The 27,191-nt window shown below is 36.1% G+C and overlaps 1 protein-coding gene across 3 annotated transcripts in view; it reads left to right on the forward strand.

The window, feature by feature from the left end:
• Nucleotides 1-27,191, forward strand: part of cnot3a (CCR4-NOT transcription complex, subunit 3a) — a 120,373-nt gene that overhangs the window by 37,615 nt on the left and 55,567 nt on the right. For all 3 annotated transcript variants that reach the window (XM_039741670.1, XM_039741671.1, XM_039741672.1), the window contains exons 3-7: nucleotides 15,621-15,688; nucleotides 16,108-16,182; nucleotides 23,487-23,576; nucleotides 23,701-23,829; nucleotides 23,937-24,032. In XM_039741670.1, coding sequence (XP_039597604.1) covers nucleotides 15,621-15,688; nucleotides 16,108-16,182; nucleotides 23,487-23,576; nucleotides 23,701-23,829; nucleotides 23,937-24,032 — 458 coding nt within the window. The remainder of the gene's footprint in view (nucleotides 1-15,620; nucleotides 15,689-16,107; nucleotides 16,183-23,486; nucleotides 23,577-23,700; nucleotides 23,830-23,936; nucleotides 24,033-27,191) is intronic.

The following is a 27,191-nucleotide window of genomic DNA, read 5'->3' on the forward strand; positions in this document are numbered from 1 at the left end:
ACAGGGCCAGACTCTAAAAAAAGGTCGGCATTGACTTGACACAAGATTGCTTCTCACATGGCCAACTGTACATTGCATGCTCAAGAATGAGCTCAGCAGACAGCTTGGTCATTTTACAGCTCGAGGGCAGAACTGCAAATGTCATTTACAAAGAGATCCTTACATCCTAAAAATGTGCATTTCTCATACACAACATTAACAATCATAAATTAAACTCTTTACAATCATCAAATTCGCTCTCAATAAAAATAAACTTACAACAATTACATTGACAATCATGTTATGTTATTTTTAAAATGTTTCCTTTTCTTTTTCATAACTTCTTTAACACAATACTTCTCCACTACGAAGCACAGGTATTTTGCTAGCATTTTATATATGTTTTCCTAGGAGCATTTCTCGCATACATTTTTTTGCTTACAGTTTAACTCCTTTAACATTGTGGAAAACACTTAATTTCTCTCTTTTAGTAAATTTTTCTCTTTAGCTTCTTGATAAATTGCAGCATCAGTGCAATGCTTTATTGCTACTGCCATAAATTAATTTATTGGTATATTAACAATTTAGGATTCAAGTTGTAATATATTCTCTTGAATCATTTTTGTTACACATGGTAGAGGACTTTTATAATTTTATTGATGGTTAGGGCAATATGTTTTGTTAGAATATAATTTAATTTTGCTAAAATTGTTTAAATACAATACTTTTTCAGTGTAATGATTCTTTACAGCGTTGGGGTTTCAGACAATGGCAGTTTCTAAATTGAGTACTTCATGTCACATATACAGAAAAAATAGAAGTTTTTTGAAATGCATATGTGTGGTGCCATCTTTAAATAGTGAAATAAATCTTAGAATTTTACGGGAAATATATGTATGTTTGTTTATTATTTGCTTATTTTATGCTACATGTGGAATTTCCTTCTGTTACTATCGACTATCATTTGAACATCAGAACAAATATCTTTTAACTTAACTCTAGTTTGTGCTGCATCATTTTCATTTTCATGCCAAGATCCCATTGTTGTGTGAGGATTTAATTTATACACTTGAATACACATGTCATGGTAGGTTTTCTGTTTTTATTAACTTCATTTTTATATACATTACTTCAGGAAGACTCCTGAATAATGCCATATCTTTGAAGTATTTTCAAAACATAGTTTAGGCGGAAAGGTAAAAATTGTAAGATTAGTAAAGCAAGCCTTTTGCTATTATTGCTTAATTACAGTTGTACCATTGTTGAGTGCAGGATCAGAGTGCTGTAAGAAGTCCGCAGGCAAATTGATTTACAAACTTTACAAATTACATAATGAGCTTAATTACATAAAGATGAATTTTTGTTTAAACAGACAGGAACAAAAAGCAAATCAAAACTATTTAATGTAAGGAAACCTAACAATACCTGTCCATTAACTAAGCTACTGAGCTATGGTCAGAAAAGTGGAAAACCAAAACTTCAGTCAGTAGTGTTTTGGAGAAAGTTAATCTCTTTTGGGGTCCATGGTCGGTTATAGCACAATGTCAATCACAGTCCTGCAGACCTAGGCCAACTGGTCACCTACTTCCTTGTGAACAGTCTATAGTAGAACTCTTGCTGGGCTATCTAATCTGATCACAGAATCCTTTCATCTATTGATTCTAAAGATTTCTGAGAAAAAAAAAAGTTGTATAATGCATGTTATTAGCTTTTTAATAGAACATTGAGAATGTGCTTATAAATCATTCTCTCAATCCTATACTTATGCTCTATTTGGAATTTAAATATAGACAAGGTCTGTTGCAAGAACTGAAACTTTGTGCCAAGTTGATGCCAAAATTCATTACATATCTGTGCTAGTTTTTGGCAGTATCACTGTGTCTTACTGTAAGTTGCAGAACTGCTTGACATATTCACATCAGCATGAGTGAAAACTTAAAGAAAACTACATAAGAAAATGGTTGATAGTGGTGATGTTGCAGCTATAGCAAAATATAATTTGGGAGTTGCTGCACAAATTTGTATTATAAGATGTGGCACATTCAGCAGATCTGGTTTATTTAAAGTTAGCTATGTTTCTTGGCCTCACCTGGGAAATTTCATAAGAGGAAGGTCCTCAGCTGTAGTGCCATTGGCTAATTGGATGTATCAGAAGTACTATGTGTATATTATCTTTGAATTTGTTTACTTTGTTCACTTAAGTATTTCTTTTTGGTGTTTATCATTAGTAGTATGTGCTCCTCATTTGTGGATGCGATTGTATATGAAAAGATTTTTGAAGAGTGTAGGGGTATGGGCGAGGGCATACATGCATGTAAGTGTAAACCAATTAGAAGGGTGGGGGTGCAGATTGGATTGACAATTGTACATATCAATAAAAAATTCTTGAGTTGAAGAGCTGTTTTCAGGGAAAAGCAAAATGTAATTTTGGCAACCATGGGGGCTAGGTCTGAGGAGTCGGCACACCTTTGACTTCAACTTTGACTCCTCGGTTTATGGTACCACTGACTCTGACTCCTTTATTTGTAATTAGACTCATACAGATTTGTTTGTACCCCTCCACAAAAAATGAAGATCCCACAATTGGGTTCTGATAAAAAAAATGATGAACAAAACACATCAAATGGCTAAAGCAACTGAAATACTGATATCCTGATTTTATATTAAGTGAGTTTTATTTCTGTTAATGTTATATTAAGAACTTATATCATAATGTGTTATTAAAGTGTTCTTATCCAGAAATGCACTTATTGCCATTATTTTTGCTTGATGTGACTGCTATTTATGGTACTATGCAAAAGTCTTTGGCACTTGTGGAACGAATGCTTTCAAAAATTATACCAAGAATAGATTTTATTAATCAATAAAGGACCTAGAAATGATATCAGTTTCTGGTGTGAACATTCCTTTCTTTAAAAACAGCCACTTAGTTGCTGTTAGTTGCTAAGTTAGCCAACTTAGCAAGTTTGTAACTCACTTTGAAGTGCATTAATGAGTAACCTGGGAGTCCCGTAAGATCCCACATATTTATTTATTTAAAAAAAAATTCAAAGAGTTAAGTTAGTCCCTCTCCTTCTTTGTTTCCTTCCCTTAACCCTCGTAAATGTTTAAAGAAAGTATAAGAATTAAATATCAAAAGAGATAAAATACAAGTTATGTATGTTAGCCCTGCAAAGACATTCTTAAGTATAGCAATATAATGAAACCTATGCTAGAAAGTCTGTAGACTCAATTAATACTTTGTGCCCCTCCTCTCTGTGAGAAGTCTTTACCAACAGTAATTCCCTCTAGTTATTTTTACTGTATTAAACCCAAACAATTCCCATAATTTTACTATATTAAGAAAACCCAATTAAATACAAACCAGCACTTCATATCGGTCCAACAGTTATTTGATTAAAGTTGTAAATAGGGAATGGCATACTAACAAAAGCTCACTCCGCATTATACACCTCATCAGTTCTGGATTCTTCTTTGATGAGTCTGTTTCCCCCGGGTAAAGGTTTCCTTATTTTGATTGACTTTTAGAAAGCCTTCAGGATGTGTAGCTTGGAAAACGTATTGGTTATCATACCCCTTCAGATCTCTTTTACCAATATTTTAACAATAAGTATGTAACCCCTGCTGCAGTTTTCTGTAGGTTCTTTCATAGTAGGTTGTTCCTAGTGTCTTGGAGAACTTCCCACTGTTTAATGGCTAAAATTCTCTGCAGGTAATCCCAGATTGGCTTAATGATGTTGAGGTTAGAGGTCAGTGTGGGCTCTACCATCTGTTCCAGAATTCACTGTTTCTTTTGTCTAAAGCAGATAGTTTTGTTATGATTTTGGCTTTGTGTTTTAAGTTATCATGCTGCAGAATGAATTTAGCAGTGATCAGATGCCTCCCTGATGGTATTGGTTGATAAAAATCAGGCCATCAGTTGTGATTAAATTACCAGCTCCATTTGTGGAAACGCAGCCCCAAACTTCTAGGAAACCACCACTGTGCTTTGTTCCTGCTTGCAGACATTCATCCATGTACTATTCTACAGCTCTTTTGTTGGAGAAGCTGCTTTCTGTTAGAGCCAAACATTTTACCATTTGATTCCTCATGTTAGAGGATATCTGCTGCCATTTCCACCTTGGAGGAATAACTTTTTGTAAATAAATCTGTGCCTTAAATCATTAATTTAGAGAAAATGTCTAATGGAGATTAAGTAAATACTCAAATTGACCTAACACATTAATTATTTGGTATTTGGTGTATATGCGAAGTTGAGGAATTTTGAGTTTGAAGGGTTTTAGCCAAGATATATGTAAACTTAAAGCCTCAACTGTATAGTATCCCAAAAAGGAAAAAGAGAAAATCAAGTTTAAAGATACTGATGTTTTCCATTCTGTCACAGTCACATTACTAAACAAGCATTGTGAGTGCACAATATGGTCATGGCGGTTATTGTGATAGTTCATTACATAATCAGTTGGTCAGTATTCTTATTTTGATCCATATGTTTTTTTTTTTTTGTTTGTTTGTTTTTTTTAAGCGTGGCACTTCTAATTGAAAGTTGTGCAAAAGAAAGTTCATTATATTTCAATATTTATGAAAGTAGGTAACTATTTTACTGAAATTATAGTTGGGTAACTACTTGAAGGCTATACCCCCATTTTATACAGTGTTAACACATTGAAAGCACAATATTTTTCACTTGAGTAATGGTAGTATACATTTAAAAAAAATAATAATTAGCTCTTTAGGTAATTGAAGGCTATATGCCTTCTTTGATGTTTTATTTCTTCATACATAGTTTTTTTTTTAATGGTTGAGAATATGTTGAATGGGATTTCTGTTTTTGCCATGGTATCAAGTGTCGTATAATTTCACTGTTACTGGAAGCAATTATATGTTTCTTGTGTGGTGACATCCCTAATACACTACTGACTTCAAACTCAATCTGTGTAATGATAACATAAGAAGCTTAGTAGTTACAGGAGCTTGACAGCAGTAACTGTTCATTTTCTAGGAGCAGCAGAAGTATTACTCTTGCGTTGATACCTATTTTTAAAGGCAATTCCCTGCCTCACAGTTGCAGGTTAATTTTCTTTCACTGCTATTCCAGGGACAACAGATTAAAAGTTATTTTTGCACTTTTTATCTGTGCTAAGAAACATGAATTAATTTATCCATTATTTCAATTGTTTTTTTTTTTTAATGCCATTTTGACACCTGTGGAAAATCTCATAGCATATTTTAGTATACTGTAATGTGGTTGGATCTGGAGCAAATTCGTAATCCACATTGCTGCGGAAGAGTTTGCTGTGGCAAAAAAAATACCACAGTATTTACAGTACAGTATATAGAAAATACTAAGATGAAAATTTCTCACTTGTAAATGCTATGTCCTACATTATTGCTATATGTATGCATTTCACGTCCGGTTGAAATAACAATTACTTTAGTATGGTTTAAGTGGAAGAAAGTCAGAAAGCATCTAATCAAAGCATGACAGATGAGGAACCAGAAAATGGGATGCATAGCTCTGAATATGAAATTCTACTGCTACATGTAATCAGGTGTTGATATACCAGTGAAAGAGGACGGTACAGTTATGCTGCAAATTATAGATATGATGTGGTAGAGCTGGTTGCCTTCTGTATGCGAGTGTGTGTATGTAAACACACATGCATACCTGTATATACAGTGCCCTCCATAATGTTTGGGACAAAGACACATTTATCCTTTCTTTACTCCTCTAATGTATCAGTTCATGCTCCCAAAATCCTCCTCCTCCATAGTTTAAAATTCCAAATCATACAATTCAAATGTGGTTAAAGTGCACATTACAGACTTTAATTGTATTTGCATACAGTTTGGTCACACCATGCAGAAATTAAAACACTTTTTATACATAGTCCTACCTTTTCAGTGCACCATATTGTTTGGGACATAACAATGGTGGGTATTTTAAAGAAATAATATTTAGTACTTTGTTGCATATCCCTTGCATTCAGTGATTGCTTGAAGCCTGTGTGCTGAAAGTGTCTTCTTTGGTGAGGCTCTTCTAAGCCTCTAATGCAGCAATCTTCAGCTCCTGTTTGTTTTTGGGGGGTTGCCCCCTTAAATATTTCCTCTTGGCATATGGAAGGCATGCACTGTTGGAATTAAATGGCTATTCAAAAATTTTCCATTTTTTATAACTTTGAAAAACACTTGTTTTTTTTCCTTAGGAGTATGTTTGTGATCATTATCTTGTTGTAGGATGAAGGACTATCCAATGAGTTTGGAGGCAGTTACAGGAACTTGAACAGATAAGACGTTTCTGTACACCTCATAACTAATTTTGCAGCTGCTGTCAGCAGGTACATCATTAATGAAGTTAAGTGTGCCATTACCTGTGGCAGTCATACAATGCCTAAGCCATAACACCCCCAACCACTATGATGGGAATGGTATGCCTTTTATCTTGGGCAGTTTATTTTCATCTCCACCCTTTGTTCTTGCTCTGATTTAGGTTAACCTTTCTCAAATCGTTCCACTAGACCTTTTTCCAGAATTGTGGAGGCTCTTTTAACTACTTTATTGTACACTGTATTCTGACCATCCTCTTTTTGTGGCTAACTAGTGATTTGCATCTTACAATGTGACCTCTGTATTTCTGTTCATGCAGTCTTCTGCCTCCTGAAGACTGTTTCTGATCTGTCGAAAACGTGTTTAGGGCTTTTTCTTTACAAGAGTGAGGATTCTTCTGTCATCACCAGTGGAGGTCTTCCTTGGTCTGCCAAGACCCATTGCAGCTGCTTAACTCACAAGTGCATTCTGCCTTGTTATTGACATTCCAGACAATTGGTTTAGGTAATCCTAAGGTTTCACTGACGTCTCTAATGGTTTTATTCTTGTTCTTCAGCCTCATAATGGCTTCTCTGACTTTCATTGGAACAGCTCTTGTCTTCATGTTGAACAATGGCAACTACAGATTACAAAGGTGGTCTGTAGGTAGAAGCCTAGGTATCTTATGCCTACAATGCTGTAGCAATAAAAAACGCCGGAATAATCACAAACACCTGTAACACCAGTTGTCACAAACAATATGGTGCCCTGAAATGGTGGAACCAAAAAATGTAATTTCTGCATAGTGTGTGTGAAACTTATCCCAGTATCCTTAAATGAATTCCTGCAATGTGCACTTTAATCATGTCTAAATTGTTTGATTTGTAATTTTCAACTGTTGAGCCCAAGAGTTATTCAAGGAAAAATATCTTTGTTCCAAAACATTATGGAGGGCTGAGTGTATGTGGGGCAATCCCCAGTTGCGGCCAGAATATTAGTAAAATCTGTAAATGTACAAAAGAAAAATGATTATTTATTGGAGTCAAAATCATGAAATTCTATGAATATGTAAAAGAAAAATTAATTTTTACTTAACGGAGAAACCATCATGAAATAAGAATAAAATATTTACTCTCTTACCGATTGGAGTATTCTCATTAAACTGAGGTTCACTATGCTCGATGTGTATTGAAATATATATAAATAAATGATCCATTCGTTTTAACTTGCATTCTTATAGATAACAATAAAAAGTTTTTTTTTTTTGTAAATTGACTCACTTTAGTTTTCACGTGATTTTTCCTGTTATTTAAAGTGTTATGCAATAGGTCATCGTAACTCTATCTTCAGCTAACTAAATCACCTAAATACAAACATTGATGTTATGAATAGATATTTTTTTTTAAATTGTTTGTTCCTGTATCAGAGAGTTTACTCAATCAAAAATAAAAACCACGACTTTCTTGATATTTTACTTTATAATTTAAAAACGGAATAAGAATCTGAAAACCTACCAACATCACATTAAAATTCGATAAATCCTGAAAAGAATGATACCAAACATATAAACGTAGGTTTTAAAAGAAGCCCGATTTTAAAGCATGACAAAAAACCTGACGTAAGAACGTGACATAAAATCGTTGCACTTTTAGGCTTAGGATTTTACATCCTGTATGTATGTATGTCTGTCTGTCTGTCTGTCTGTACTAATAAGAGGCAAAGCACTCACTCATCATTCATCACTAATTCTCCAACTTCCCGTGTAGGTAGAAGGCTGAAATTTGGCAGGCTTATTCCTTACAGCTTACTTACAAAAGATAAGCAGGTTTCATTTCGAAATTCTACACGTAACGGTCATAATGGTCGACAACGTCCGTCATGTTGAACTTTCTTATTTATGGCCCATCTTCACGAAATTTGGTAGTTGGCTTCCCTACGCTAACCAAAACCAATGTACGTACTTATTTCGGTGGTAAGACACTACTGTCAGCCGCCATATTGAACTTTCCAACGTCACTAGTTCTCCAACTTCCCGTGTAGGTAGAAGGCTGAAATTTGGCAGGCTCATTCCTTACAGCTTACTTAAGAAAGTTAAGCAGGTTTCATTTTGAAATTCTACGCGTAACGGTCAACAACGTCCGCCATGTTGAACTTTCTTATTCATGGCCCCATCTTCACGAAATTTGGTAGGCGGCTTCCCTGTGCTAACCGAAACCAATGTACGTACTTATTTCGGTGGTATGACGCTACTGTCAGCCACCATATTGAACTTTCCAATGTTACTAATTCTCCAACTTCCCTTGTAGGTAGAAGGCTGAAATTTGGTACTTATTTCGGTGGTATGATGTCACTGTCGGCCGCCATATTGAGCTTTTCAACGTTTTTTGTTACTTATGGGCCCATCTTCAAGAAATTTGGTACGCGGGTTCCCAACGCTAACTGCATCCTACTTACGTACATATATACGTCCATAGCTTGCAGCTCGGTCACCGTGTGAGGCGGTGTTGGGCCGTCCGTCGCTCCAGTCTGTACATTCCCTTCCTTGCTTCGCCACGGGATTCACGTCTCCCTGCTGATAACTACAGCCTTTTTATTTAATCCACGGCTTCTCCGCTGTTTTATTGTTCATTTATTACGATTATAGTTATTGTTTAGGTATTTTAGACTTACTTTACATTGTTCAGGTACCCATTTTCTTTATCATTCCAACCGTACCCCCATTAACATGTCTATCGAGGTGATCACCATCGATCAAAGAACTGTCACTTACCGAGTGGTTTCCATGCCTAGAGATGGCACCTGCCTTTTCCATTCTCTTTGTTACATATTGCACGGCCATATCAGGCTCACTCTTGATATCCGGAGGAACATTGTGTCTTATGTATTGAATGACTGGGACAGGTTCAAGGTGTGGACTGATGACGGTACAGGAGATAATTATATTACACAGGAGCACTAGAAGAGTGAAATGCTTAAGCCCTTCACCTATGCATCTGCATGTGAGTTGATGGCTGCCGCTGAATTGTTCGGTTGTCGCATTCAAGTGTACCGAAATGGCCAAATATTTTGCACCTCTCGACAGCCGCCAATGCCTCTTAAACATCTTAGATTGACAGGTGACTATTTCAGTAGTGGACACTTGAATGTTTATGAATTTTTAAACTCTCAAAAGCTGGATGTGAAGTTATCAATGAAACCGGTTGTATATTTACAATGCTTGACAGATGCCGAATGTCTCTTCAACACAAGTCCTACAAATACTGTCGTAATTGAAACACACCATGAAACTCAAACCGATTATGACAGCAACAATCCAAGCTGTGGGATTTGAAACAAGATTACTGTTCACATGGCCAACTATACGTTGCATGCTCAAGAGTAAGCTCAGCGCACAGCTTGGTCATATTACAACCGGAGGGCCGAACTCACAATGTGGTATACAAAGAGATCCTTAACAAATAATTATTGGTATATTTTCCCTCAGTTTAAAAAGGTTTAATTTTCTTCTTAATAAAATTTTAAGGCAGTACTTAGCTCTAAGCTCGGTATTTTGCTTATATATATATATATATATATATATATATATATTTTATATATATATATATATATATATATATATATATATATATATATAAAACCTGAAATAAAGGGATTGTGTTAAAAACATGCTTTAGTTGCCTCACATTTTTATGCAATCTTTTTGTTCAACCCACTGAATTAAAGCTGAAAGTCTGCACTTCAACTGCATCTGAGTTGTTTCATTTAAAATTCATTGTGGTAATGTACAGAACAAAAGTTAGAAAAAAGTTTTCTCTGTCCAAATATTTATGGACCTAACTGTGTGTGTGTGTGTGTATGTATATGTGTGTATAGACTACGCAGAGGCACGTGTACAAAACACACAGGCTTTTTATTTTTTCTTCACCCATGGGCGCATGCCTTCCCTGTGACCCACAGGCAATACACAGTCCCAAAGCACTTTAATCCCACACACCAACTCTTCCTGGCACCACCACTCCTCCCAGGCAACCTCGTCCTCTTCCTCCCGATTCTGGCTCCTCAGTGGTGGAGGCTGGCTCGTTTTACACCCCACCCGGACGTGTTCCAGGTGCTTGACCACCTGGTCCTAGTTGCACCTCCGGGTGGGGCTAAAGATTCATCCAGCCAGGCTCTTGAGTCTTGGCAGCGCCCCCTAGCGACCACCCCATCTCCCAGCCAGGCTGTAGAGGATTCCATGTCCCATGGAGCCACGTGGGAGAGTGGGAAATGAACATTGGCCAGGGAGGCTGCCACCTAGTGTCCCGGGATAGGTTATTGAGCTGTCCATGGTGGCTCCCCGGAACATATGCAGCAGGGGCGACCCAGCTGTCTGTCACAATATATATAATATACACACACACACACATACACACACATACATACATACATACATATACATATACATATACATATATATATATACATATATATATATATACATATATATAAAAAATACACACAAAGTTGATTTGCTCATTTATCAAAAAAAAAATTGCCATTTACCTAAAAAGCTGAAATTTTGCAGGATGGTACCTCTATGGCAGTAGGTATCCACTAATAAAGGACACTTAGATTTTATCAATATATGGGTTTAAAAATAGAAAAAACCACAAGATCTCAAAAGTGTCTTGACAGAGTGGATTGAAATTTAGTGACATAGAAAAAAACAAAGTTGACACATTTATTTGTCATTAATAATGCCCTTAGTGAATTGGACATTCTAATGTACTGCATCCTCCATTTTAATAAAGCGTTGACAGCAATCTCAGAGAGAAATAGGGTTTAAGGTTTATACAAATGAAGGTGGTCTGCAGGAGCAAAATTCAGCAAAGCTTAAACAAGACGCTGTTACCAAGCACTTGTCAGGTACAGTTTCTTGTGAGTGCATACTCAATTTCGTGCAACTGATACATTAAGAACGGTATTTAATATACAGTGCATCCAGAAAGTATTCACAGCAGATCACTTTTTCCACATTTCATGTCACAACCTTAGTCCAAAATGGATTCAATTAATTTTTTTCCTCAGAATTCTACACACAACACCCCATAATGACAATGTGAAAAAAGTTTACTTGAGGTTTTTGCAAATTTATTAAAAAAAAAAAAAACTGAGAAATCACATGTACATAAGTATTCACAGCCTTTGCTCAATACTTTGACGATGCACCTTTGGCGGCAATTTCAGCTTCAAGTCTTTTTGAATATGATGCCACAAGCTTGGCACACCTATCCTTGGCCAGTTTCGCACATTCCTCTTTGCAGCACCTCTCAAGCTCCATCAGGTAAGATCTGTCCAGAGATGTTCAGTCGGATTCAAGTCTGGGCTCTGGCTAGGCCACTCAAGGACATTCACAGAGTTGTCCTGAAGCCACTCCTTTGATATCTTGGCTGTGTGTTTAGGGTCGTTGTCCTGCTGAAAGATGAGCCGTCACCCCAGTCTGAGGTTAAGAGCGCTCTGGAGCAGGTTTTCATCCAGGATGTCTCTGTACATTGCTGCAGTCATCTCTTCCTTTATCCTGACTAGTCTCCCAGTTCCTGTCGCTGAAAAACATCCCAACAGCATGATGCTGCAACCACCAAGCTTCACTGTAGGGATGGTATTGGCCTGGTGATGAGCGGTGCCTGGTTTCCTCCAAATGTGACGCCTGGCATTTCACACCAAAGAGTTCAATCTTTGTCTCATCAGACAAGAGAATTTTGTTTCTCATGGTCTGAGAGTCCTTCAGTTGCCTTTTGACAAACTCCAGGTGGGCTGCCATGTGCCTTCTACTAAGGAGTGGCTTCCGTCTGGCCACTCTACCATACAGGCCTGATTGGTGGATTGCTGCAGAGATGATTGTCCTTCTGGAAGGTTCTCCTCTCTCCACAGAGCTCTGACAAAGTGACCATCGGATTCTTGGTCACCTCCCTGAATAAGGCCCTTCTCCCCCGATCGCTCAGTTTAGATGGCCGGCCAGCTCTAGGAAGAGTCCTGGTGGTTTCAAACTTCTTCCACTTACGGATGATGGAGGCCACTGTGCTCATTGGGACCTTCAAAGCAGCAGATATTTTTCTTTAACCTTCCCCAGATTTGTGCCTCGAGATAATCCTGTCTCGGAGGTCTACAGACAATTCCTTTGACTTCATGCTTGGTTTGTGCTCTGACATAAACTGTCAACTGTGGGACCTTATATAGACAGGTGTGTGCCTTTACAAATCATGTCCAATCAACTGAATTTACCACAGGTGGACTCCAATTAAGTTGCAGAAACATCTCAAGGATGATCAGGGGAAACCGGGTGTACCTGAGCTCAATTTTGAGCTTCATGGCAAAGGCTGTGAATACTTATGTACATGTGCTTTCTCAATTTTATTTTTAATAAATTTGCAAAAATCTCAAGTAAACTTTTTTCACGTTGTCATTATGGGGTGTTGTGTATAGAATTCTGAGGAAAAAAATGAATTGAATCCATTTTGGAATAAGGTTGTGACATGAAATGTGGAAAAAGTGATCTGCTGTGAATACTTTCTGGATGCACTGTATATTAAATACCGTTCTTAATGTATCAGTTGCACGAAATTGAGATAACAAAATGTGGAAAAAGTGATGCACTTTGAATACTTTCCAGATACACTGTACATTTCACCTACCTCCTTCATCTTATCTGCAACCTTTTGCAAATGTTGAATTGGTAACTACAGTTTGCTTCAGCCAGTGCGCTGTTCCAGAAGGTTTCATCATAACTCAAAGTTTAAATGAGTGCCAATAAAAGCATAATATGTTTTTCTTCAATCATTTGGGATAACAAATATTGTCTTGTTGGGGATTAGAGTTTATCTTCGAGCAGTGTTTCTCAGCTTTTTTGGTTTTAGGACCAAGTTTTACCTTTTTAAGTTCATTAATGACTCACAGACAATATTTGGATGGAGCAGTGATGGTTTTCTCTCTTCCTGAATTGAGCCCGGTTAGAAAAGTTGAGGGTGGGATGTCCCCTTGGTTATTAGTAAAGAACTGGGGATGCATCACAAGTGACAAAAATATCTGAGATTAAAAACAAAATGTAATCACTGATTTGAGAAAGCCAACACTGTTTTCCACCTGCATCATCATTAAGTTTACAATACCAATCAAACATCAGCGTTCAGTGCTTTTTGAAGTTAAAAAAACAGAGGAAATAAAAAAAAGAAAAACCTGCAAATTTACCTAAATTAAGCCACGATTGCAATCAGCCTAAGTAAAAGAATAAATGCTATATATACATAATCTATAGATATTACTAATACAGTATATACATAATATACATATATATACCTAATACTGCATATAAATCTGATTAACTATTTGCCCTTTGGCTTTGGAAATTTCCTGGGCAAAGCCAGGTAGTATAGCTTGTGCCATATACAAAACAATCTATGGTAACTCAATCAGCAGCGAATTAAACATCCTTCATTAAAGTGTGATAGCTGTTCTTGGTTTGTGGTTTATTCCAATAAATATAATTGTCATAAAAACATGTAATTTAAAAATCTTAATTATTTAACACATATAATGTATACACTACATTTGTAGTGAGTAGATTTTTGTCATGATAGATTCTATTCCCCATGGTTTGTTATAATATGTAGCATCACCTGAATACAACAAATGTGTTTTTTTTTTTTTAAAAACTCTAGGAACAGTGTGGTGCCAAAATGTTTCAGAGCAGAGTAAATTTTATTGAGAGTGCTTCAATAGTTGTCAAAACTCAAAACTGATTTGCTGCTTATGATTCACCTTTATTAGAATTTTATAGCTACAATGTATAACATTTCACTTCTTGACCTGAAAGTTTATATTTATTTTTTTATTCAAACTATGCTATGCTATGTAATTGCGTTTTTGAACATGCAATTTTATATAAGCATAGAGGGGTGCTGTAACTTAAGTTACAACCTTTTAGAATTTCCACCTTTAATATTTTACAGGAGGGCCATTCTAAAAGATAAAAACATTAGTGTCAAATTCAAGTACTGAATTTTTGCACTTTGATAATGAGTCAAAAAATGTATTAAAAAACAATCGCAACTGTATTATTCTTGAATATTCATTACTTCTGCTGAGCTAACAGCTACTGTATACTTAGCCCTCAAACATATACTTGGCAGTCTTTTAACATAATTCATTCTAAAAGTCAAATTTGAGTGATTAGCCATTGGCATGAACATTATATAGTGAATGTCTAATTAATATAATTTGTGACCTTGCCTAATAAATGTAAATAATTTAAGCTCTAGTTCTTTTGTTCGACTGAGACAGGTTTGATAGGTTAATAATTAAATAATATTAAAACTATTGCTTACTGTTGAGTAGTGTTAATAAGATGGCATCAGCACACATGTGTAATGCAAAACACATACTCAATGCTACTGTTTAATTTCTTTAAAGATACCAAAAAAGCTTGTTTTTTTTTTTTTTTTTGCAATTTATTGCTACTTTGATAACTCAATTTTTCAGTGGCTTTATTCTTCAGAGGCTTGATTTGAGAACATTTTAAAATGCAAATGAAATGAATGGCAATACTTCATTTCTTTGTATATTCTTAATGAAGATTCAAGTTGCCAACTCCATATTGGTATTTAATTAAAAATGAGGACAGTTTGAAGTCACGTTCTAGACATGGTATGGTGCCTGTTTTTATGCTACTTGCACAAGTATACACAAAATACACATTGCCTACAAATGGTAATTATCCTTTGGTTATTAAATGAGATAATGTATATTTGCTTAAATATGAATTTAAAATTGTTATATAGGCGGCACGGTGGCGAAGTGGTAGCGCTGCTGCCTCGCAGTTAGGAGACCCAGGTTCGCTTCCCGGGTCCTCCCTGCGTGGAGTTTGCATGTTCTCCCCGTGTCTGCGTGGGTTTCCTCCGGGCGCTCCAGTTTCCTCTCACAATCCAAAGACATGCAGGTTAGGTGGATTGGCGATTCTAAATTGGCCCTAGTGTGTGCTTGGTGTGTGGGTGTGTTTGTGTGTGTCCTGCGGTGGGTTGGCACCCTGCCCAGGATTGGTTCCTGCCTTGTGCCCTGTGTTTGTTGGGATTGGCTCCAGCAAACCCCCTAGACCCTGTGTTTGGATTAAGCGGGTTAGACAATGGATGGATGGATGGAAATTGTTATATGCACTTATGTATGTCCATGTCCAAGGTTTTTTTTTTTTTTTTTTGTTTGTTTTTTGGTAAATAATGTCTGAAACCTTTCTGGAAAATATAATTTCAGGCATTTTTAGTTCATTTTGTTTTTCCATTTTTTTTTTAAGTTTTGTTCTTTAATTGCAGGTGAAATAGATCGGTGTTTGAAGAAGGTTGCAGAAGGGGTAGAACAGTTTGAAGATATTTGGCAAAAGGTAAGAAAATGCAAAATTGTATCTTTTTTTATTATGCTCTGAAAAAGTCATAAGTGAATAAAGCTTTACTGTATTAATCTAAACTAATTATATTTTAAAGAGAGGCAATTTCCTTTGTTTCATTATTGGCACAGGAATGTACACTACCTTTTTATTAGATGTTGATATTTGAAGCTGTTTTTATTACAGATATTTTTTGATGGCTAGCTATGTATTTCAGCATTCATGATAGGCAGGACATTGGTTCCAATGAGCTTAATGCATTAAAGTCTGGTAACCATTAAAATCACTCTGGAGATTAATAATAGTTTTAGTTAAATAGTGACTTTTAATCATAATTCTTACTTTTCAGATACTTGAGGTTTCTATTTTCCTGGGTTTCCTTATGCTGTTCACTAATTTTTTATTCTCATTTTCAGCTTTACAACGCAGCAAATGCAAATCAGAAGGAAAAGTATGAAGCTGACCTCAAAAAGGAAATCAAAAAGCTTCAGGTATGTGATACATAAAAGATGAAGATCTTGGGCATCAGACAGTGCATGAAAGTCACCTGTAAGAAGCATCTCAGACAGTAGCTATATCTTCCAGAATGTTTGAATATAAAGCTTCCTACATGCACTTCAGCGATTAGTTGTTGCAGTCCTGCCACTTACAGTACTTGCTGTAATGCCAAAGAGGTCAGATAAATAAAAATGGTGTTTTTTTATTTAAATAAAGTAAACATACAAGGAAGTGATATGAAAAGGAAGTGTGCCTCAGTATAGGTTCTGAAGCCCTGTGTATCTGATGACAGGGCTTATCTAATTGCCTAATGATTCCTTGCCTCAACTAACCTCAGTATTTAGGGTCATTGGGTTCTGTGTTTTAAGGTGGCTTTAAACACTAATAGCCCAGCCCCAAAACTACTACCAAGGGCAAGCCTTATTTTTACTACATTCATACTAGGCTAGAATTCCCACTAGTGACACTTTATGCACTGACAATCCTATGCCTAAAAATTCCCTGCAAGGGCTGGGTGTGTAGTACTCTACATATTGTTTGCATGAGTTCCTTTTTGGGGCTGTCATGTTTCCAGTAGATTGAATGTCTTCTACCACTACCATAGCATCAGATTTTCTTCTAAGGAGGCAGCATTGCACCTGCCTTTAAGAAAAAGAACTACTTTTTGCTAATCAAGAAACCTAGAGTTTGAAGTGAGCAAGAAAAACTGGGTATTTTTATTTCTCTGAGTTGATGAATCAGTATGCCAGCACACATAAATACATCATGCCATAGATGCTGGTAACACAACCTTCTCGTCTTGGTTGTATTGTGTAATCGAGAATCGGTCATATATGTTCACTACACCAATAATTTAAATGTGAGTAGAACTTCTTTCTTTCTCCTGATTTATGATGTTATGTACATCCATTCCCTTTAAACCCCTTTTATTATCAAACTCCAGAATTATTCCTTCGTCAGAATACTATGCATCAAAGCTGAGGTCCCGGTGAAATCCACCTTAAAGCTCAGAACTTACTCCAAAATATTCAGTTTATTCTGAAGAGAACAGAAAAATACAGAAATACTGAAAACAAAAAAATATGCAAGTTTAGGTATACACATTTAGCCCTTTTTACATCTTGTTTCTGTTAGGAAGATATAACTGTCATGCTTTCTCCCTTGAATTTAAAATGCACAAAACCTCTCTCTAAAGTTTAAAAAAACTGGAAGCTGTTGGTTTTTCAGTCTGCTTACTAGTTATCTCTTTTTGTGCAGCACAATCTCAAAAAATAGTCACACAAATATTGGAAGTGAAAGAATCCTGCTTCAGTCTACTTAAGAATCTTATTCTCTTGCTTTTTACTTTTTCTAGCTCTCAGAATTGTTCTTTGAGGAATGATGACATAAATCACCTTGCACAGAGTATACACAGAGAATGTGCACATTATACACACATCAAACTACTTCAGGAGAATTTTGATTTCAAGGGGAAGCATGTCTCATTTTTAGGCACTAAACTAGGGGGTCCATTCCTTCTTCAATCACCCTGTTGAATATTTTCTATAACCATGACAACAGTGCTTAGTGCAGATTTTATTTATTATTTATTTATTTTTAAACTATTTGTCATAGGAAGAATTATCAGTTGCTTCTTTCTGTGGCACAACCAGCATCCCCCTGAATTGCAATAAGTATGTGCTTGTTTAAAATGACTATTTATACACTCACCTAAAGGATTATTAGGAACACCTGTTCAATTTCTTATTAATGCAATTATCTAATCAACCAATCACATGGCAGTTGCTTCAATGCATTTAGGGGTGTGGTACTGGTCAAGACAATCTCCTGAACTCCAAACTGAATGTCAGAATGGGAAAGAAAGGTGATTTAAGCAATTTTAACCATGGTTGTTGGTGCCAGACGGGCCGGTCTGAGTATTTCACAATCTGCTCAGTTACTGGGATTTTCACGCACAACCATTTCTAGGGTTTACAAAGAATGGTGTGAAAAGGGAAAAACATCCAGTATGCGGCAGTCCTGTGGGAGAAAATGCCTTGTTGATGCTAGAGGTCAGAGGAGAATGGGCCGACTGATTCAAGCTGATAGAAGAGCAACTTTGACTGAAATAACCACTCGTTACAACCGAGGTATGCAGCAAAGCATTTGCGAAGCCACAACACGCACAACCTTGAGGCGGATGGGCTACAACAGCAGAAGACCCCACCGGGTACCACTCATCTCCACTACAAATAGGAAAAAGAGGCTACAATTTGCACAAGCGCAACAAAATTGGACAGTTGAAGACTGGAAAAATCATGCCTGGTCTGATGAGTCTCGATTTCTGTTGAGACATTCAAATGGTAGAGTCAGAATTTGGCGTAAACAGAATTAGAACATGGATCCATCATGCCTTATTACCACTGTGCAGGCTGGTGGGGTGGTGTAATGGTGTGGGGGATGTTTTCTTGGCACACTTTTGGTCCCTTAGTGCCAATTGGGCATCGTTTAAATGCCACAGGCTACCTGAGCATTTTCTGACCATGTCCATCCCTTCATGACCACCATGTACCCATCCTCTGAGGGCTACTTCCAGCAGGATAATGCACCATGTCACAAAGCTCGAATCATTTCAAATTGGTTTCTTGAACATGACAATGAGTTCACTGTACTAAAATGGCCCCCACAGTCACCAGATCTCAACCCAATAGAGCATCTTTGGGATGTGGTGGAACGGGAGCTTCGTGCCCTGGATGTGCATCCCACAAATCTCCATCAACTGCAAGATGCTATCCTATCAATATGGGCCAACATTTCTAAAGAATACTTTCAGCACCTTGTTGAATCAATGCCACGTAGAATTAAGGCAGTTCTGAAGGCGAAAGGGGGTCAAACACCGTATTAGTATGGTGTTCCTAATAATCCTTTAGGTGAGTGTATATAAATTTTAACAAGAATAATAAGAGCTGCCAGAAATGTTGCATTTTTTAAAAAAACTAACCAATGTTGTTAAATTAAGTGTGAGATTTCTAAAGCTTTAAAATGTTTTTGTTCTTTACAGAAAAAAAATAATTTTCCATTTTTTTTATATATTTTAAAAAGGAAAAAATTAAGAATTAAGCATTATATATCACAACATATTGTGATATGCTATCCACAAAACTAAAATATTCAATTTGATTAAATGTTATTTTCCCAAGGGGAAAATTTGATTTGGCAGCAGGTCCGTAACATAACATCAAAGACATCAAACATAAACTAAGTACAAAATAAATATTATGCTCATTGCTATATTTATAGTGAAAAAGTACCTAAAACATATTAGGCAGACAAATCAAACCAACTTTTGACTTGACTTATGATTTATGATTCATTTGAATGCCAACTGTTGATCCTGTGATTTAAGCCTGTGGATGTTTATTAAAATTTATCTTGTTTAGAAGATTAATAGCAGTCAGAATGAAAAGAGTGTTTGAATCACTTACTTTTTATCCTTGGAACATTGATCCTGTGACCTGATTAATACAACGAGAAAGTAGTGAATAAGTTTCTTCTGACAGAATACACTTTGCTTTCTGTAATTTTTGCTTATTAAACAGGTCTCTTAGATTAGACTATTGAGATCTTATTTTTTTGTTCTGTTTTTGTATTTGATTTACTGTTTTTTATTTTGCTGACATTAAGATTTTTGAACAAGGCCAGCAGAGCATAAAGTACAGACAATCTCAGTACAAAATTTATAAAAGAGTGATATAGTGGTAGTGTTCATATTATCAATCAACATTTATTTATATAGCACATATTCATACAAAAAATGTAGCTCAAAGTGCTTTACAAAATGAATAGAAAAATAGAAGACACAATAAAAAATAAACATAAGTCAACATTAATTAACATAGAATAAGTAAGGTCCGATGGCCAGGGTGGACAGAAAAACAAAAAACTCCAAAAGCTGGAGAAAAAATAAAATCTGTAGGGTTCCAGACCACAAGACCGCCCAGTCCCCTCTGGGCAATCTACCTAACATAAGTCAAACAGTCCTCTTTGTATTTAGGGTTTTCATGGAAGGACCTGATGATGATGGTCACGTATTAGGACCATCATTAGGACTAATGTATTAGTCGTTGTGTAAATGCTAAATTTTAGCTCTCCTTTATTGATCTCAGTTGCCATGAGATATTTACTGATAGCACAAAACCTTGGAATCTGTCAAAGAAGTCAGAGATGATATCAGCCACAAAAAGCATGATTGGTGCATCTTTATTAGTAATTTAGTAATTCTAACATATAGATAGTTGACACATAGACAAAACAGTTTTGTTTATTATATCTATCTGTCTATTATATAGTTTTATTTATTATATCTATTTGTCTATCTATTATATAGTGCCTTTCATATCTATCTATCTATCCTACCCATATAATAACGGGTTGAAATCTAGGTAGTCAATGTAGACCTCAGTGTTAACGTTTGCAGTGCATATACGTCTGTTATATGCCATTTGATGTGGGATTCATAAAAGCAGTGTTAATGTCTGAGATGCGCCATCCACTAGAATGACAGAGACACAGCAATCGGACAGACATGCAGACACTTATCCTTTTATTAAGGTGAATAGAATATCTGTCTGTCATTCCTATACCCTTTGACTGATCTGGACAAAATCTTGTATAGATGCTAGTCTGGGACCATACAGACAAGAAACCAAAGTTTTGACTGACCCTTTTGGGTCCCAGTGACATCCCTGACCCAAAACCCCCAAGTGTGTTAAAGTTTGAACACCAGTGCCACCTGTTGGCAAGTAAAGCATCCAAACTGACAAGCCAGACTCACAGACAAAATGACCAGAGCTTAAAATTTCTTACCTGGGCAATGCTGCATGCCGCTTCTAAAAATGAATATTGTGCGCTTCTGCAGAGGGATATTGGGTGAGACTCAGTTTCCTTGGACAGTAGATGCACTGCTGTCAGTTTTTGCCAGTGGCTCTTTTGTTTTCCTTAAAAGGTAGTTTTGAATCTGATTATCTCCAGATATTTATAACTCAACAATTTCCACTGCCTGGTGTTTGATGATTATTTCTTGTGGATGAAGTGTCTGCTTATAGGTTCTTTGATTTTTGTAACTTTTGGGTGTACAAAAGACTGTTCATACCAGTTAACAAAATTGTCTACCACTGGACCATGAATAGTTTCATTTTCATTCAGTAGACTAACATATTTATTAGTATGTTCTGGTGCTCTGACCAAAAAGAATGCAAAATTTCATATTGGTGATGGTACAGTTAGAAATGGGCTTCTGTCTGAAATTATGCCCCCTTGTCACTTCAATATCTTGTGTAACTTCAAATTTAAGTGAATATTCTTTTCTTGTAATCAGTCTTTTCATATGTGTATGATTAGGATCTGTACAAACATTTCACTATCTCCCTATTATAAAAGGAAATCCTGAGACGAGACTTTTTCAAAGACATAATTTCAAATCCCAAGAGATGAGACTTTGGCCATGTGAATTTTTTCAAGTCACGCCCTCCTCTCAACCATATTCAGCCATGCACACGGCCCTCTCACCTCTAATTTGTGTGAATGCTTTAGTCAGACAAAGTTCCTGCTCTCTTAGCTCTTAATTTTATACGTTTTCCACACTTTAAGTTCCCAGTAAAAGACTTATTATGTCCAAATCTTAATGAAGAATTTCATCCCAAAGGGTTATCAACAGATGAAATGAATACACGGGCAATCCTAGCACAGAGAAACGATGAAGTCAAACGAATTAACGCGAAAATTGTCGATCCATTACAGGGCAAATTGGTTAAATGCGTATCAATAGACTATGACAATAGACATCAACTTACAATATCCCGAAGAATATCTACAACCGTTAACACAGTATGGTCTTCCACCGCCTAAATTACTGTTGATCTTGAGATGCCATTCGTTTTAAAACAGTAACAGTTTCTCATTAGAATAGCTTGCACTGTATGGTCTTCCACTGCCCGAATTACTGTTGAAAGAAGGATGTATCCAAGAAAGGTAATGTAGTACATCTCCCGCAGATAACATTAGACACCAAAAGAGATCTTGATATGCCATTCGTATTAAAACCTTAACAGTTTCCCATTAGAGTAGCTTTTGTAAAGACAATTAACAAATCACTGAGACAAACATTCAAAAAAGTCGGTTTATTTGATAGACAGAAAGAAACGAAATTCACTCACGGGCAGTTATACGTTGCGTTGCAATGTAAGTCCAAACACAGAATCAAAATACAATGCGATATTTATGAAAATTTAATGCAACTTGCATCTGCACTTCTTGGTAATCTGTTCCATTTGTCTGTAGTTCTCTGAAAAATGTTTTTAAATATTTTCTAAACTTTATGTGATTACCTTACCTTTAATGAGTATGAATCATTTAATTTTAAGGGAACATCTTTCTTGCTTCTTCCTTTCAAAAGGTTTTTCTCATGTCATCTCTTAATCTTTGTTTGCTTAAAATGACACAGTTCCACTCATTTTGTTCCTATCTGTAGTATGCACAGTGGACCTGGGATAAGTCTAGGAGATGTTTTCTAGTCGGTTTCCAGTGCTGCAGTGCACATGCTATTCAAGATTTGGCTTCAAAACTATGACACATCACAAAGTTTGCTATAAAATGTAACCTCCTATTAGGTAATCTGCTAATAATTATCAGCCTTTCTTAAGAAGTGTGCCTCCTAACCTCACACTCCCATTTTTTAATTATAGTGAATATTTTTGTTTGTAAAAATGTGCAAGACTTTATTTCTATTAAACATTATTTTTTATTTGTTCAGATTTGTCACTATCTGAATTTTATCCAGGATCTTACACTAGATTAAAGCATAGTTAGGAGTTTCATTGTGGTGTCTTGTTTCATAAATTCTAAACCCTAAAAAGCTTTCATTATTATCACACATTTATTTAATTTGAAGCTGACCGGCAGATCTCCCAATGAACAGTGAACCAGATGATTGTCTCTTTAGCCCTTACAGTTTTTTGTTTCAGTTAAGTGTGTGTTAGTCAGCCTGGTAATGAATGGGATAACTAAATTGGGATCATTGCTCTGGTGGTTTTATATGGCTTTCTTCGCATTTTATGACCAAATTGGTATCATTAGATCCCCAAGTATGTTAATTAGTATTTAAGGTGGAAGTGTATAGATTGAGTTATCCCAGTAGAGTCAAGAAGAGATCTGTGTTTTTAACATGCTTGTTGCTATAAGCAGAAATATCAATATTCTTTGTTGTTACTAAAAGTTAAGGAATACATTACTTAAACTTTTTTTTTTTTTTTATAAACAGAGATTACGGGACCAGATTAAAACGTGGGTGGCTTCTAATGAAATAAAAGATAAACGGCAGCTTGTGGAAAACAGAAAATTAATAGAAACGGTAAAAGCATTTTTTGTGTTGCTAGTATGCTCTCAAAGTGAAAGTTTTATTGATTGTATAATAAGATGTAAAGAGTTTAAGAAAATATAAACTGTTTTCTTTCTACATTCCTTTTGTACCACAGCAAATGGAGCGGTTTAAGATTGTAGAACGTGAAACAAAGACTAAGGCCTACTCGAAAGAGGGTCTGGGTCTGGCGCAGAAAGTAGACCCTGCACAGAAGGAAAAGGAGGAAGTGGGACAGTGGCTTGCAGTGAGTAGGAAACTACAAATGAACACATTATACCTTGAGAACTTTTAAACATGCCTGATATCCGTGGTTGAGAAGTAGATGGTTTTTTTTTCTAATTTTTCTATTAGAATACAATAGATACATTGAATATGCAGGTGGACCAGTTTGAGAGTGAAGTAGAATCTCTGTCTGTTCAGACCAGGAAGAAGAAAGGAGACAAAGATGTGAGTCCTGATTTTTTTTTTTTTACAATATCTGTTTTTGTCTGTGAGTAAATTTTTGTACTTTTTTGACTGTTTCAGTTGGTCAAGCTCTTTAGGATGGCTGAACTGATTTTTGCAAAATATCATAGTTCAACCATACAGTACATCTATAGTGTCTTTGAGATTTCCATCACCTAGTGTGTGTATTGTTTCCTTGTTTCTAGTCTGTATTAGGCCTGTTAAATTAGCCAGAAATAATGTTTATATATTTAAATGAAAAATAAGTAAATATTTGAATATATTTGAACTAAGGTTAGTAATTCTGTATTATGCATGTTTGTATGTGCTTTTTTATACTTATGGTAACATTCACAGCAAGATCAATAATCACCAGTAAAAAAAGAAAAACAATCCTAGTGGTACTCCTACAACTGTTTTTTCATCTAGTGCTGACAGCTGGGTAACAAAATCTTAAACTGCTCAACGATTGGCATGGAAGCACCATCTTTCACCCTTGTCACTCCTCTTTTTATGGAGGTGTCCTGTGCCTTCACAAAAATTGCTTTCCACTGGGCTTCACCCTAACCCTGCATCCCATTACTCACACCTGTCCTTGTGCCAGCAAGACATATCACAATACATTTGTAGCAAGACACCAGCTGAGTGCTACCAATGGGACCATGCAGCATTTGCATAAGTGATTCAGGCTTTATAGAAGCACCTCAAGATGCAGCACATGCAGCAGAATAGCGAAGTGCAGTGTCAGTGCATGTGGCCTTTGATTTAAGCATTTTTGTTTCTACTTTTTATTGCTTTTTATTTCTGTCCTGATAGGAAAGTAGGAATACAGGTCAGTTAGTAAGAATGTGACAAAGTGAGAATATCAACCAAAGTAAAAGAGTAGGAAAGAAGCAAGCATGTTGAAGGAAGACTTGGTTTATTATTTTGGAGCTGTCCAATGGGTAGCGGCAGGGTACCATTTATATTGTGGCATTCAGAATAAAAATCCATGTGGCACCTGCGGACTCGCCTAGAAAAGTAGGATTTTTTTTCTCCATTGCAGATATAACAATATTTTAATAAAGGTGGCCTGAATAATTTTAATTATGCCAAAGTAAGGTTTTGTGTTAATTAGTACTAGTTACTAGTACTAGTACTAATTATCAAAATTAGTAGCCACATAAGACGTAGACTAATTGTGGTACAACATAGTGACTGACATTGACAAGGGTCTTTAAAGTGGAATTTTAAAGAATTCTAATAAAAGGAAAATCAGAATTATGACAGTTTTTTCCCCATTTCCTTTAATGGAAAGGTCTTAGTCATGAATCTCAGGTTTAAGAGAGAGTGAGACATAATCAGATGCAAAAGTATACTTTTAGGGCACCTGAGAATCGACAAGTACTGTAGATCAAAGTGAAGAACGGTGGCTCACCTTAGGCTGTAAGTTTTTATAATGAAGATAATAAATTAATCATTCAAATTTCCAAAAAGACTGATAATAAAAGTCAGACAGTCGGTCATTGTCCAACCTGCTATATCCTAACGCAGGGTCACGGGGGTCTGCTGGAGCCAATCCCAGCCAACACAGAGTGCAAGGCAGGAACAAATCCTGGGCAGGGCGCCAGCACACCACATGATAATGAAAGTGAAGTGCAAAAACAGATCTGCTTTAAAAAAAAAACAAAGCTGTAACCTTGAATTGCTTGTCTGGAGTAACTCTGTCAAAATTAGTGTGGATAAAAAAACAAGCATTTGTTCACAATTGAACGTCGGGTTTTATTCTTGAATACGTCATTATTTAAATAAATTTTAATTACATTTCAAATAACGATGTTCAGTCTGACAGCCCTAGTGTGAATTGTCTCACCACTAATTTTAACTATTTCCCTCTACTGTATGATTCACAGTGTTCATCCAGCATAGTTGGTTTATTTATCAGATCCTTAGATTAGCAGGACTGCATAGCCATCAACTTTTTTAGTCTTAAACAGAGAATTCACTTATCCTGTCATCTTGGGACATACTCTTTATGCTTGGGGTGTACTTGTTAGCTCTTTTTTTGCAATGTTTATAGTGTTGCTATTTCTTTAATAGCTCAGGGAAAAGAATTACACAAAATATGCATATTTAATATTGTTCAGTTTTTACAATGTTTTCTCACTTTTTTGTCTTTTTAATGGAAAAAAGCTTCTAAATCCTTTCCATGTTTACCCAGTGTTATAGCTGCTCCTATGTTCATAATTAATACTACTTTGCCTTCAAGTAGTACTGTCTGCATTAAATTATGGTTTGCAAGTGTTGATCTAGTTTTGTGAAGATTATTCTGGCATTTTTTAGACTTTAAGTTTTTTAGATTTGTTTGGTAGAATGCCCAGTGAGAGCTGTGTACCCCTGTTTACTTCACCTGCTTAACTGGAGGTTGTTTCCCTCTAAACCCAAAAAAGGCCATTAAATCTTATCACCAGAGTCCTCTTTGGAGGCTTACATTTTAATATTGTATATAAGTGTATTATTCTTGTGCTAGGAAAAGTAAGATCATATACAGTTGTGCTTGAAAGTTTGTGAACTCTTTAGAATTTTCTGTATTTATGCATAAATATGACCTAAAACATCATCAGATTTTCACTCAAGTCCTAAAAGTTGATAAAGAGAAACCAGTTAAACAAATGAGACAAAAATATTATACTTGGTCATTTATTTATTAAGGAAAATGATTGAATATTACATATTTGTGAGTGCCAAAAGTATGTGAACCTGTGATTTCAGTATCTGGTGTGACCCCCCATCGCAGCAATAACTGCATCTAAATGTTTCCAGTAACTTTTGGTCATTCCTGCACACTGGCTTGGAGGAATTTTAGCCCATTCCTCCGTACAGAACAGCTTCAACTCTGGGATGTTGGTGGGTTTCCTCACATTAACTGCTCGCTTCAGGTCCTTCCACAACATTTTGATTGGATTAAGGTCAGGACTTTGACTTGGCCATTCCAAAACATTAACTTTATTCTTCTTTAACCATTCTTTGTAGAACGACTTGTGTACTTAGGGTCGTTGTCTTGCTGTATGACCCACCTTCTCTTGAGATTCAGTTCATGGACAGATGTTCTGACATTTTCCTTTAGAATTCTCTGATATAATTCAGAATCCATTGTTCCATCAATGAAGGCAAACTGTCCTG

Source organism: Polypterus senegalus, chromosome 18 (assembly GCF_016835505.1).
Source record: "Polypterus senegalus isolate Bchr_013 chromosome 18, ASM1683550v1, whole genome shotgun sequence".
Classification (NCBI taxonomy): domain Eukaryota; kingdom Metazoa; phylum Chordata; class Cladistia; order Polypteriformes; family Polypteridae; genus Polypterus; species Polypterus senegalus.